The 15,120-nt window shown below is 44.9% G+C and overlaps 1 protein-coding gene across 2 annotated transcripts in view; it reads right to left on the bottom strand.

Annotated features, from left to right (window-relative positions):
* Window positions 1-11,188: 11,188 nt before the first annotated feature.
* Window positions 11,189-15,120, bottom strand: part of ASB7 (ankyrin repeat and SOCS box containing 7) — a 48,482-nt gene continuing 44,550 nt past the window's right edge. The window contains exon 6 of one of the 2 annotated variants that reach the window (XM_024232231.3): window positions 11,189-14,562. In XM_024232231.3, coding sequence (XP_024087999.1) covers window positions 14,423-14,562 — 140 coding nt within the window. In that variant the 3' untranslated portion in view covers window positions 11,189-14,422. 2 annotated transcript variants of the gene reach the window in all.

Here is a 15,120-nt window from a genome sequence, read left to right as displayed (position 1 = left end):
TACCAGCACAGCCAGCCTTCAATGTCAGCCTGCATGAGGCCAGGTGAGGCTCTCTTGTCTTTTCAGCAAGCTAATCAGGAAGAAAATGGAGCCAGGTCTCGCGAGTGCACTGCAGAAGCTGTTCATCTCTAATTCTTCGGCAGCCTCGCTGTAGTGTTACTGCATTAATAATTTTTGTTTATCTTCTTTATTCTCCAGGGGCCTAAACATTTGGAAGGTGGGTTCCTGATCCCATTCCTCCTCCAGGACGGACTACCGTGCACCAGATATAGGAAGCATTCGACATAACAGTTGAAAGAAAGAAAGACAGGAATCTCTCCATGTCAATAACCAACCCAACTGATGAACTTTAGGAGTCTGTTTTTTCCACCAAAACAGAATAAAACTTCTAAGTAAGGGGTCGACACTTGCAACGCACCAATCTTTGTGCTGAAATTCAAAAACTGAGGAAAAAATAGACTCAGCCCACAAAAAACAATTAAGTGGGTAAGAAGACAATTTTCCTTTTTCATTTTTGAAAAAAAAATATTAAAATGAAGGCTCAGAGAAGAATAACACAAACAGTCATGTACTTACTTCCAAAACATGTACATTTCATCCAACTCACTTTGTCCCTCCCAACCCGAAACAGTCAAATAAAATCAATATCATGGCAAGCCAGGACTTGTCTAGGGTCCTGAACCAGTAGGCCAGGGATCTAGCAGCATTTCCCTCTAGAAAAATATTGTTAGGCAAGTTAGTAGATACAGAGGCTGGAAAATATGACCATTGAAATCTTTGTGAGGATTCAAAGACCCTAAATATTTTATTAAGCACATTTGCCTGGTGAAAGATTTCTGAACCCCCTCTCCCTTACATCTTGACAGGCAGTGTTCTCATTAAGAGGGGCTACAAAACTGGCCAGGCTTTGGAGCAGGGCAGGCTGGACCCATTCCTGGGCTGTGTGTAGTAGATGACTGTACTTTGAAGAGAAACTTTGGACGTGCTTTTTCCTTCAGAGTTGTCTGTTTTTCCACTTTTAAAGGGGAATCTATCAAATCCATCAAATTGTATACATTAAATGTGTGTGATTTTTTGTATAACACTTATATCTCAAAAAAGCTGTTAACCAAAAATGAGATGCAGTCTCACTCTTTACCCAGGCTGGCGTGCAGTGGTGCGATCTCAGCTCACTGCAACCTCCACCTCCCAGGTTCAAGTGATTCTCCTGCCTCAGCCTCCTGAGTAGCTGGGACTATTAGGTGCCTGCCACCACACCTGGATAATTTTTAAAAATTTGTTAGCAGAAATGGGGTTTCACCATGTTGGCCAGGCGGGTCTCGAACTCCTGACCTCAAGCAATCCGCCTGCCTTGGCCTCCCAAAGTGCTGGGATTACAGGTGTGAGCCACCGTGCCTGGCAGACCCACCTTTGTTTTAGCAGGCAGATTCCATGCAGAGATGACTCCATGTCGGTGGTCCCACCAGAGGCTCCAGGACCCACAGTAGCAGCAGCATCTAATGTGAGGCTATGCTCACCTCCTGGCTGATTTATTTTTCTTAATGCCCCCGCAAGAAGCTCAGGCTGCACTGAGTGGCTGGGAAAGGATTCATAGGTGCCATGGTTTCTTTTACTATTCAGGGGTTAGGGGGTGGGTTGGTCAGGCTGCAGCCAGCTGGAGCTGGCAAGGTGTTTTCTATCTGCTCTCGGCTTCTTAGAGACACTTCGTTGGCAGGCCGCCTCACGGGCAGTGCCAAGGCACATGCTGGCTGAGGCAGCTAGAGTCATCGTCTGTCCCACCCTGGAGCAGGCTAGGGCTGTCATTATCAATGTTTGGCACACATTATTATTTACGAGCCACTAAACGAGACTGAAGAACATTTAACAGCAAGATAACAGAACTACAGGCTACTGGTTTTGTCTGTGCCCAACTTATTAAGTAGTTGCAAAAGATAATTGGAGACATAAAGGTCTAGATGTCAAGTCAGCTTGTAGTGTAGCAGGAGAGATTTGTAGTCTTTGTTTACATAACACATGCAGAACTATTCAAGGCCGGCCCATAAAATAGAAAGACTCAGTTTTACATGTGGGTTCTGAAAAATCACTACATCTTTACTTACAACTCATGGATAAGCAGATAGGTGGCTTTTGTAACATCTCATAGTGACTGTAGGATTTCTTTCTTTTTCTTTTTTTTTACCTTGTTCTTTTTTTGCTACAAAGAGTCCAAATACCCTCACACAGTGGTTCTAAGTTGGGTCCACAGACCAACAGCACACACCTCACCTGGGTGCTTGTTAGACATGGAGATTATTATTTTTTATTTTTTGAGATGGAGCCTCACTTTGTCACCCAGCCTGGAGTGCAGTGGCACGATCTTGGTTCACTGCAACCTCCGCCTCCCGGGCTCAGGCAATTCTTGTGGCTCAGCCTCCTGAGTAACTGTGACTACAAGCACGTGCCACCATGCCTGGCTAATTTTTTTTTTCTTTTTTTTTTTTTGGCTTAGTAGAGATGGAGTTTCATCATGTTGGCCAAGTTGGTCTTGAACTCCTGACCTCAGGTGATCTGCCTGCCTCAGCCTCCCAAAGTGCTGGGATTACAGGCATGAGCCGCCATGCCCGGATAGACATGGAGATTCTTAAGCTCCCCCTGAGAACCACTGCATCTGAAATTCTAGGGGTAGGACCTGCACTATTTTAAAAAGCTCTCCAGTGGGTACAGAGGCTTGCTCACCTGCACTAACACAGAGAGTACCGTAATTCTACACCCCAGGGATTGCGTATGTTTTGAATCTGGAAAGTAGAAGTCCCTGGCTCTGCACAGCCCCAGCCCTGATCTCCACCCAGCCCAATCTTCCCGTGCCAGCCCTGCTTCTGTTCTCTTGCCCAGCATCTGGGCTCCCACGCGGGCTCCTTCCGAGTGCTGGCACAAATCTGGTCCTTCAGCACAGGTGCTCAAAAACTACGTGTTGAATGAGCTAGCAGCACTCACCAGGGTCATTTCTAAACACTCCCAGGATTTTGTGAACATGTGCAGTAAGGAACACCAGGGCAGAACCGAACGGGGGTTAGGCTTGAGTTAGAAGCATCCCGGGACTCCTCTCAGGGTCTGTTATCACTTCCAGGGGATAGACTCTGACCCGAAAAATCTCTCAAAGTGCATGTCATGCAAAGATGAGCTTCTACTAAGCAGGGTTTTTATTACTGCCCACTAAAACACAAGGTGATTAGAGTACTTTTTAATTAAATAATTGATAGATGGAGTAGGAAGTAATGGTATTGGTTAATCTCAGGGTAGGGCTTTTTTTTTTTGAACCCTCTAATAACTTCCTAAACATCAAGCATTTCCATGAAGCTAGCCAAAGTTACTTAATTATAGGCTTCATGAGTAAGTGTTTCTAAAGAATTCTCAAAGGGCTCATCAGGCTCCTCATATAACCCACAGTTTAGATGTTTCCGCGCAGAGCCTATATACATGCTTTTTTAAAATTTTTTTTTAGAGACGGAGTCTCGCTCTGGCGCCCAGGCTGCAGTACAGTGGCTCGATCTCGGCTCACTGCAACCTCTGCCTCGCGGGTTCTAGCAATTCTCCTGCCTCAGCCTCTGGAGTAGCTGGGACTATAGGCACACACCGCCACGCCCGGCTAATTTTTTGTATTTTAGTAGAGACAAGGTTTCACCGTGTTGCACAGGCTGGTCTCAAACTCCTGAGCTCAGGCAATCCACCTGCCTCGGCCTCCCAAAGTGCTAGGATTATAGGTGTGAGCCACAGCGCCCGGCCTGTGCTTTTTTATCTCAAGGCACAAAGCTGTCCAGAAGTGCATGCCACGAGGACTTCAACACCTGGGAGCCAGCCTGGCTCATGGATGAGGCAGCAACCGAACTCAGGTGCCGGCATCCCCACCCTGTCTGGCCACCAGTCACTGCAGGGCCTGGCGTCGGTTACATAGTGGATCTCCTGGGGGGGGGGGGGGTCCTTCCAGGCAGGTGAGCACACCCTGGTGACCAGAATGTCACAGCTCATCACCGAGACACTCGACATCGCTGTTGCATCCCCTCACAGCAGTGAGAGTCTCCCTTCAAAGGCCTTTCTGCAGAGGAAGCCAGGCTGGGTATTGCAACATAGGAGCCTGCAAGGCGTCGGGGCAAAGGAGGGCACAATGGACCCGCAGCAATGCAGCCCCGGAGCCGAGCCCAGCATCACCACCAGCGGGGAGCCCTCCGGGCTCTTTCAGTCTTGATGTTCGCTCCCCGCCTGGAGGCCCCCTCCTGAGTGCTGACAGACTCTCTCTGCGCATCTAAAACAGGACCCACGTGGAGTTAAGTGAAGAAGCATAAAGAGAGCTGGGGGAGAACTAGGGGAACACGGGGGCAGCCTCCGAACTCACCCAGCCTGAGGCCTCTGAACCCACATGGCCCAAGGTCTCTAAACCCACCCAGCCTGAGGCAGGGCCTCGGGGTGGGGACCCGAGGTCCAGAAGAAAGGAGGCGGCAGGCCCTGTGCGGTACACTCAAGTCACCTGACGTCGGCAAGCTCAGCAGAGCAGGCAGATTCTCGGGAACTATCACAGGGGCACCCATGTGCGGCACCTTAACACTGCTGAGATCACAGGCCCCTTGGACGTGGTGACAACGCCGCAGACCTGCTTCCTGGGAAAGGTCATGTGTCTCCCTTCCGAGGGGCTTCCCAGCCCTGAATTCGGAGCCCCGAGGAGCATGAACACACACACACACACACACACACACACACACACACACACACACAGCAGGACAGCAGGACACATGTCACAAAACAGGCCCGTGGGGAGCCAGGAGGGTGAGCTACACCAGCTCAGGAGCCTGGGGAAGCCGTTCCAGTGAGAGGCCCTGAGGAAGTGGGCAGAGAAGGGAAGACGCCCCTCCACCTCTTCACCTGTGGAAAAGACCAGAATACCCACCGTGGGGCGGGGAGGGGGCGGTGGTAAGGACGCATGGGAAGGACTGTAGATTAGGAGTGCGTACATGAACAAATCACTGATTCCTTTCCAGTTCTCTCACCTGGCACCAGGGTTAGGACCAGGGGCCTGCCCTCACTCACCGAACATCTGCCAGCCAGGGACCACACACAGCGCCGTTCTCTTTGCTGGGCCGCAAGCCTAAGGCCAGATCCCTGCCTTCCAGGGGCTTCCGACGTGGCAGACAAACCAGTTTCCCCATTACAAAGAGGAATTGTGGGGCAACCCTTCCAACCAGGAGTTTCCCAAGGACACAGACAGACCCAAAGGCAAGGAAGGTGGAGGGAAAGGGCACCCTCCCGACTGGAACAGGAACGCCCAAAGAAGCTGGCCTTAGAGGCCACTGCTGTCCTGGGTACAGACTGGGTGTGCAGCAGGATGGAAACCAGTCCTTAGCTCTCCCCAGCCCGCAGACTAGCAGACCACACTCCTGCCTGGGCACCAACCTCTCTGCCACCTCCTCTGGTGGGATGAAAGGGATGGAAAGTCTAGAAAATTCGAGCATAGGTTACTCTAAATCCACAGGCCGCGAACAGTGAAGCCCCGCACAATTGCAGCTGACCTCCCTGAAGAGGAGCTATAGGCCCAGCCTTCCCTCCGTGGATGTGGATGAGGCAGAGCTATTGTTTCCTCCCCAGCATGCTTTTTTGTTTTTTTTTGAGACAGAGTCTCGCTCTGTTGCCCAGGCCGGAGTGCAGTGGCGCCATCTCGGCTCACTGCAACCTCCACCTTCCGGGTTCAAGCGATTCTTGTAGCCTCAGCCTCCCTAGCAGCTGGGATCACAGGCACCTGCCACCACACCTGGCTACTTTTTATATTTTTAGTAGAGACGGGGTTTCACCATGTTGGCCAGGCTGGTCTTAAACTCCTGACCTCAAGTGATCTGCCCACCTCAGCCTCCCAAAATGCTGGGATTACAGGTGTAAGCCACTGCACCCGGCACCAGCATGCCTTGTATCAGAACCTCATCCCCATTCATCTAAGGCTTTAATGTAAACGCACACACCCCTTGGGGTGGGTGGTAAACTTACGTCATTTACACATTATAGGACAAATGTATCCTGAGAACAGATTTAATAAGAAGCAGGACTAAAGATGAGTGTTCTGAACAGGTTGCAGCAAAGCAGCAGCTGCTTTCTAGGCCTCCAGTGCAGGCAGGGCACGGTGGCAGAGCTCTCCTGGCCCCAGACAAGATGTTGTGCCCTCGTCTTTGAGGGGCTCCTATGTAAGGATGCTACTGCTGTCACCGCTGCCTGTCTCCATCCTAGGCGGGCCCACCTTAGAATCTGTCGTTGGACAGCCGCTGTGTGTCCCGCTGCATTCCTCTCAGGGAAGGCTCTCCTGACAAGGACAGGTAGGAGGCAAAGGCCGTTCATCTCTACTCCACTGGTATTACCCCAGCAGGCGGAGGGCTGAGCCACTCCACCTCATGCCCTAGAAACACCTGCCAGGGATGGGGCTGGGAGGCTGGGGTGGTGGGGGTGGTGACTTTCAAATCTACCTGGTATTAGGTTTGACAGGAAGTTGCAAAAGAGACATGATCACCTTGTCATTAACATGTGCATTGTGATTTTAAACACAGAACCTGAAGATGCTCTACATATAGTATATTTGAGTCAACAGTTCTGGGATAAAGCATCACTATTTTAGTCTCAAAGGCTGATAAATTAGGATAAACTCTAATGACATGAGTCTTGAAATCAGCACACTGAAATTGGCAATCTTACTTTTTACTTGCCTAATGATTTAACAAACTGATAGATTAATTTATCAGCTTCTTATAGAAACGTCAGGAGAAGACTCCACATAAGTAAATGTCAACTGTAAAATGTACACAACCACTCAACAGGTGCTATCAGATACAAGGATATTTATTTCAACTTTATTTCTAAGACGAAATATCCAAGTTCTTCTCCCTACTCCTCCCCAGGTCTCTTTTTCTCTTTTCAGCGGAAGCATATGTTATAAATGTGAGGGGTCATAAAAAATGATGAAAGGATGGCAGTATTCCAATCTCTTCACTGCCTGTCATGAAAGCTAAAAGAAAAAGCAAGCCAAGTATGCATGCCACTGGCCTGTGTGTGCAGGCTCATGTGTTCAGTTATCCTGCCCATCTCATAAACAGTGGACAGGCAGAGCTGAGAGCAGTAGCATCCTTGCCTAGGAAGTAATTCTCACTGCCACACTCCTGAGGCCGGCAAAGGACACATGGAGTTCCTAAGGGAGTCCTAGAACCCAAGACGTTCCCTTTTAGTCAAGATTATCTGAAAGGTGGCTAGGTGTGGTGGCTCACGCCTGTAATCCCAGCACTTTGCGGGGGCTGAGGCAGGCAGATCACCTGAGGTCAGGAGTTCGAGACCAGCCTGGCCAACATGGCTAAACCCTGTCTCTACTAAAAATACAAAAATTTAGCCAGGCATGGTGGTGCGCACCTGCAGTCCCAGCTACTTGGGAGCCTGAGGCATAGGAATCACTCAAACCCGGGTGGCAGAGGTTGCAGTAAGTCGAGATCACACCACTGCACTCCAGCCTGGGCGACACAGCGAGACTCCATCTCAATTAAAAAAAGAAAAAAGATTATATGAAAGGCATGGTGGAGGCTAAAGCTGAACTCTTGGATCACATTTTATAGGAAATTACAGGCATCTTATAGATGTGTGGGCTTTAAATCCAGGAAGCATAACATGTGAAATCCTAAGCCTTGCCAACTTCTGCCAAAATGGGTCTCACTCTGTTATTGCTGTCGTCATTATGGGATGATTTCCGTTCCGTGGAAAACAACTGATCCAGCAGGAGAAGAGTGACACCAATTCAGGGATGGTGAGGACCAGCTAGGAGCATAAGAAGGCCTGGCTTTCCCACCTGCCTGAGGAAGGGTTTGGACAAGGATTCACTTGAAAATCTGTGGGAGTATCCACAGTGTGAAAGGCACTGTGCAGGGCAGGTACTAAAGAGGGCAGAAATGGTCAAACAAGGACCGAGTCGGCCAGGGCTTTCCTATGTAAGAATGATACCACCCATGACGTATATGAAACACTGGAGAAAAAGCAACATGGGGTAGAGATGGGGCGGGGGCTGCACATCAGTCCCCATCCAGCTTCACGGAGAGTGCTGTCCAAGCACAACTGGAGCCTGCATAGATACTCCAGCGAGCTGCAGGTGCCTGGGGGCAGCTCTGAGTCAGCCATTCAGAGTGTGGCTTGCCTTGCCTCCTTTGGGGGCTCGTAGCGCTGTGGGGGCTCAGGGAGGGAGAATCCTGACTGATAGAATTCCTGGCAACCAGAATCCAGTGGTCTTTGCTGAAGGTCTTAGTGCCCATACGAGACCAGTAGCTAGGTTCCACTGCCAGGTGACGCTGACAGCAGGGAGGCTGAAGGGAGGTGGCGGAGGGAAGAAGGAAGAGCCAAAGGCAATAGTGGCAGGAATTAGGAGGGACATATTTACCTGAGACTTAAAGCTATGAACGACCTGGCCCTCGTTTCCTTGGAGCCTTGAAGGAACAAAGTTAACACGCTAGGGACCAAATGCCACATGCCACCAAGGCCCTGCAAAATGGATTCTGTTGGCAAATACTGTTCAAGGGTCAGGCAAGTAAGACCCAGTGTCTGTCTTCAAGGAACTCTCTGCCCAGTGGACTCACAGCAAATGACTTAAGAGCACCAGTTAAACCAGGAAGAAATGTAATTTGTTCTCTGGCGCTACCCAAGATGGGAAATGGCTGTAGCCAACTAATGAGGCATTCTTCCAAAATGATAAGCTATATTTCTACCCAGGTAAGGCAAAGAAAATACGCCATTTGGGAACTCTAAAATTAGCACACTAAAACAACCTGATGAGGCTGAGCCTACACCTTGTACACAGGCATGTACCTCACTAAAGGGTTAAGTGACCAGAATGAAGAGAGGGAAAATCTAGAAGCTCTCTAGAGAAATCTAAAATGGTTATGTACAGTAAGTCCATGCCCCACAAGTGTTCTTTTTTCTGGTAAAGAAAAAGAAAACTAAGAAGTGACCTGACCTAAAACTATCAGAGGAAGAAAAGCAACATTAGCTCAAAACTGAGCAGCAAGAAAAATATGACGACATTTGCCAGATAAAATAGGAAATCTCTGCAGCTGGAGTACTTCTGTGTCAGTCACAAAGCGTCAGTCTACTCATCACATAACCAAATTTCTCAACTTAAACTGAATGTCATTGTCCAAATTCAGCCACCTCTGTTCTGATTCATAAACTACTGTTTCACAGAAAAGTGAATCACTTCATTACTTCTTAAACATAACATTACACTTTTAATTCAAAACAGTGCTCTAATAAAAAGAAAACATAAAGGTTCCGAGTGAGATTTTCAAGATACTGGAATCAAGATTTAAAATATATTTATAGGCCAGGTGTAGTGGCTCACGCCTGTAATGCCAACACTTTGGGAGGCTGAGGTGGATCACTTGAGGTCAGGAGTTCAAGACCAGCCTGGCCAACATGGCAAAACCCCATCTCTACTAAAAATACAAAAACTAGCCAGGCATAGTGGCACACACCTATAATCCCAGCTACTTGGGAGGCTGAGGCGGGAGAATCACTTGAACCTGGGAGGCAGAGGTTGCAGTGAGCCAAGACTGTGCCACTGCACTCCAGCCTGTGTGACAGAGTGAGACTCTGTCTCCAAAATAAAATAAAATAAATTTATAATAACTACAAATGATGACATGTTTTTAAAAGGTCACATCTGCAAAAGAAGAGAAATACTGTGCTTGAATGCGATCCTTTACTTCCAACGGTTTATGGGTCAGAATGAATTAACCCCTTGCCTTGCAGATACACAACTGAAAAGCAGCATGAGGTGCTCTAGGAACAGCTGGATGAATGAGACTTAAAGATCACATCTAATCATTTAGTGTAAGATACTCGCTCAGGACAGTGAGAGACCAAGCACTGCGGCAACAGGGCTAGTTCAGGGTTTTACTTCCACACTGATGATCTTGTATAGGCCATACACAAATCACTCAGTCTTTTCAAATGTAATTCAGAATGCTGACTGTCACTCAGGAATCAGAGTTCTTCTGGAAGATAAGGAAATATCCATCAAATGAGCCATGGTCTCCAGGAAATATATTACAAAGCGTGGAACACTATTTGTCAGGGCATACAAGAGAAGTCATGAGATCCAGCGGGTCATATGCTGGCTGACCCTTTGTTTCATTTAACAGGTAATAACAAAATAACTAAAGATAGAATAAAGAAAAATTATCTTTGTATCTTAGTATCTTGAGTTCTATCATCAAAACTTGTAAAACTTCCCTGTTATTCCTTCAGTTAAGCACACACAGTTACATTAAGTTATATAAATACAGGCAGAGGATACAAATCCATTTTCTTTCATCTTAGATATCCAAATAAGTGAGATGTGGAACTATTTTTTTATCAAGTAGATAATGTTTTATCAATAGCTGTAAACCATTTTTGTAAACTGTCTTTCAGCTGAGAAAACAATACACTGCTTCTATCATATTGGAAAAGGAATGATCTCAAGGTTTCCAAGCAACACAGCAATTTTTCAAAGCTGAACTCCCCTGCTGATCATTAGAAATAGTTTCAAATGTCCTATTCTTGGCCTTCATTCGTGCCAAACCCTGGACAAGGCTGCAACAAGATTATAATTCCAAAACATCCCATTTCTGCATGGGGTGCTAAGCAGTCCCTCTTCCCTTTCTTTTAGCACACCATCATTCACATTCACTTCGGGTCTCTCCTGAATCAAGCTGTGCTTATGTTTTATAGAGGAAATGTGAAATCAAAGTTGTTTTGCTTCATCTCCTGCAGGGTCACTCCATCAGATTCACTGCTTTGACTGCATGCTGTCCTACGTTTAGAAACGCTGTGGTCTAAATCCTGTCGTGAGTCAAGGTGTGGCATGCACGAGGCAGGTGGCGATTATGGCCCAAGAAGGCCCAGTGCTGGATCGATACACTCAACACTGTGATAATCTTTTGTTGGTGGGTATTTGCAGAATGCTTTAAACAAATTAAAGGAGGGTAAGAAATGGCTTATCTGGTAACAATGCAGAGTGGTATTGTCTTCCGCATCATCATATTCTTAAACAATTCCCAGCGATCTAAAATGCTGATGAAGGAAGGATAGAGTTTTATTTATTTTCACTAAATAGCTGGACATATTAAAAAGTTAAGGTAGACTGGAAATAAAATACAACTCCAACATGTTTTAAATCAGATTTGATTTTTTTAATTCAAATTGACCCAAAGCAAAACTTACATTAAAAAGGAAGAACAAAATACATTATGATATAACACACTAGGAGTTACATGAAAGCGAAATTTGTGGGCAAATGGCCTTATCCCAATCACATTCTGGGCTAATGAGCACTTCTGCAGGAAAGTTAGAATCTCAATTTCGTATGGTCCATGCTGGTCATTAAACTACACATTCTTGTCTCTTAGGGTGTGCATCTGACAAATCATGCCAGACTCCCTCATGCTCCAGATGTGTACTCTTGCTACTGCCAGAACACTGAATTCTCTAGTGGAAATGCTGTTCCAAGCATGACTGATAATGAATTAAAAAACGAAACAGTCAAGTCCTCCAAACTAACAGGCATGGATTACTGTGTAGTAAATAGTTTAGAAATATGGGAATTAAATAATCTAAAAAACACTCTTACTCTGCTGTACATTTATAAACACAAATATTTACAAAAAAAAACACAAAACCTTGTTTTCGAAAGATGAGGTTTGCAGTTCATTAATGATCATAATCTTTTGTAAGCTGGTTTCTTTGGTGTATTTGCCAAATATATTTTTATAAAGGTTTAGCAATAGGCTTAAATAATAAATTTCAAAGGAAACATAAAAGAATCTGACAAATTTGAAAATATTCTTAACATTTTCTGTTCTGTTTCTGGAAAAAACCATCAGTTGATTTTTCTGAAAATATCTGTTCTCCCTATTCATTATGTGACCACGGAATGCTTCTCTGTGAATCCAATTCAAATGCAGACCTGCAGGTGTCACCACTATCATCTACCAGTAACCCACCTGGAGACATTTAAGTTATTGTGAAATGTGATTGGGATTTTATTAACAACAAAAATAAAACATTCTTTTTAAGCTTCCAGATAAATCAAACCTCAAACAATAAATAATGGAATTATACACTTCTTCATTAAATAGAAATTTCAAAATTCCAGGAAGAGCTCTCATAATTTTTTTTTTCTGAAGTCACAGCAGCAATACAGAACAAAGAATTTACCTTAATCTGATCTTTTTACGTGGAATTCCCTGACTCAAACTCAGTGGCTTAGTTTGGAAGCCTCTGAATGACTGGGGAGAGAAAATCATTTGAAACTAAGTGAATAAATTAACACACACATACGTGGAAATAAGCCCTTGTGCAAGTGTAACATGAACATCACTGATGAGAGTGCAGAAACTCCAGGCACCCCTCTGCCTCCTCATATCTCTGGCCTGGGGTTGTAGGGAGAAGTCACACTCAATTCATTTCTAGCCACACCATGTCCCTAACACTGCTAGTGCGTCCTAGCCCTGACCTGGGTATTGGTTTAAAGAATGAGAATACAGCTTGGCAACTGTCTTCATAAGGGACTCTCTCTGGCGATAACTTTTTGGAACATTTTTATGGGGAAGAGGACAGACTACCTGTTCCTATCCATCAGGCTCCAGCTAGTTTGGGGATGGTTATAGAACTGGCCACACTCAGAGTGGCTGCCTGCGAAAGAGTCTATGCCAAAGAGTCTATGGGCCACACCAGCAATCTCCCGAATAATCCTCTTCTCTGAAGCTGCCGTCTTCGGAAACCTGTGCAATGCTTAGGCACAAGCAGATCAGAGCCTAAGACGCCAGAACTACTCTGCACCCAAGAGAACAAACGCTGTGCTTGAGAAAATAGCACTGCTGGCTCTGAAAAAGGTGAAGCCAGAGACAACTCCTAATTCTGCTTAGTTACACTTCTGGGTGAAACAGTTTTACACTTTATGACTTAAATCTAGAAATTCAGACGAGAGAAGCCCTTCGTCTTGTAAACTTCTGATAACAAATTTATTAACAGTGTGTAAATATTTTTTCCCAAAGCACTAAGAACGATACTGGGACATTTGAAAAGGTTCTTCTGAAGTTAATAACACAAATCAAGCACAGAATACATTTCTGAGGGCATCGTCTTAGATGCCTAATGCCTCTGGGACCTTTTCCATTGTTACTGACACTTTATCATATCCGTGTTTACACGGCAAACATATGCCCAATCAACTCAGAAAATAATTGTCCTGAAGAGCCTCACTGTATATAACCTTAAAATAGGAAATGTTTAATTAGCATATTAGAAATTAGCCAGACTTATAAATGTGTACCCCTTAAAGATTTTACCCTTAAAAAGTTTTTTTTTAAACTGGGAAGAAAAGAAACACCATGAAGACACCCTAAATTATTGAACCATTAAAGCCAAATGATTTAACAATTTTTAAGGGAAGACTCTACCACCAGGGTACAAAATTTTCTGCTTAAAGTGAAGTAAAAGACATAGCTTAAAATGGAAATTGCAACTGACATACTATGGTTCTGCAGTGAAAATTAAAGTGGCGGCTCCTGTTCTCAGCGGCATGTCAAAGCTGGCTGTGAAATGATGACCAGCAAGTAAAATAATGGATAAAATACACCAGAAAGAGTATTGCACTGCAGGCACAGTTTTAAAAACAGAATACACTGGCTTCACAAGGTTATTTTCTTTCCCATTAATTTTTTTAAAAGCACAACTCTAACTAGAGATAGAAATTGAGATACAATGTCTCAGGGTAGTGTACTGCAGTTGTTAAAAAAAAAAAAAGTTAAAAACAAGAGCACACCAACAGAAAAGCAGAGGTACTGGATTTATGTCATCCGAAAGCTACATTAATTAGGAAAAAGAACAGTTTGAAACGGCCAATTTGTACTCATTAAAAATGAATGAGGTGACAGCATTACTTTAAACATTTCTTAGGGCATTTTCCAAAAGAACCCAGGGTCGCCCTGGGTGAAACTGTGCCTCCATACGTTAACAAGTGCTCTGCTGGTTTAGAATACCGTGCTTACCAAGGAAACCATAAATTTGGAAAGGGTAAATTCTCCACTCCAAACCTGCTTGTGTCATTTAAGAAAAGACAATTTTTCTAAATGCAGTATTGTATACAAAGCTTGGACCTCTTAAACTTGGACCAAGAAACCAAATTAAGACCTTCAAGCATGTGGTGTGTGTTTTTATATATATATAAAAAAGCCCTCCCCTACAATGAAAACCAACCAAACAAACAGAAAACCCAAAAGTGTATACCTGCTTTCTGATTTCACAGCAAATCAGAAATTGCATAGGATATACTTTGTGCAAGGCAAAAAGCCTTTTAAGTATCTGGAATATAACTCCTAATCTTGCTCACAGTTCTGGCATATCAGATATCATCAAATTTGTGTTTTAAGTAGTCTTTCATGACCTTAGCAATTGGTAGTTCATCAAGTAGCTTTAGGTTTTGAAGGCCTATACATTGTCGAATTTTAATTCGGCACAGGTCCTGCAAGTTTCTGGGCTGTCCTAAAAAGACAGAAAAAAGAAAATGTTACAAAGCCACAAAGCACAATATTTAAGGCACTTTTGAAAAGAACTGTTCATTTCCCTGAGAAATTCTCTCTATGGACTTGACATGCGAAGGACCGGAAAGATACCAACTCAAAGTGTCCTAGGACCTTCATGCGATGCCTTATTTGATCCTTTTCACAACCCTGGGATGGTGGATATTTTCAACTCCATTTTACAAATAAGAATACTGAGTATCAGATGTAAACAAGCTGCTTAATATCAGACAACCAATTAAGGCTTTAGACTGAGACTAAAAACAGTTTTGATTCTAAGCCTCATATCCTTTCTGTTATAAATCAGGAAAATTCTGGTTCTCGTCCTGACTAGGTCTCTCTCACGCTGGGTGAGCCACTGTGAGCCAATCATTCCTCTGAGCCTTGGCTTCTCAATCTGAAAAGTGTGGGGACTGAAAGAGATGTCCCCTATTGTGAGCCTCCCTTTCAGCTCTGGGTCTAGGACATTGGAGCCCCGACACCCACCGTGGTCTCTGTGAAACAAGCTTTCCAGATCTGC

This window comes from Pongo abelii, chromosome 16, assembly GCF_028885655.2.
Source record: "Pongo abelii isolate AG06213 chromosome 16, NHGRI_mPonAbe1-v2.0_pri, whole genome shotgun sequence".
Classification (NCBI taxonomy): domain Eukaryota; kingdom Metazoa; phylum Chordata; class Mammalia; order Primates; family Hominidae; genus Pongo; species Pongo abelii.
This window is presented reverse-complemented; position numbering and strand designations above follow the sequence as displayed.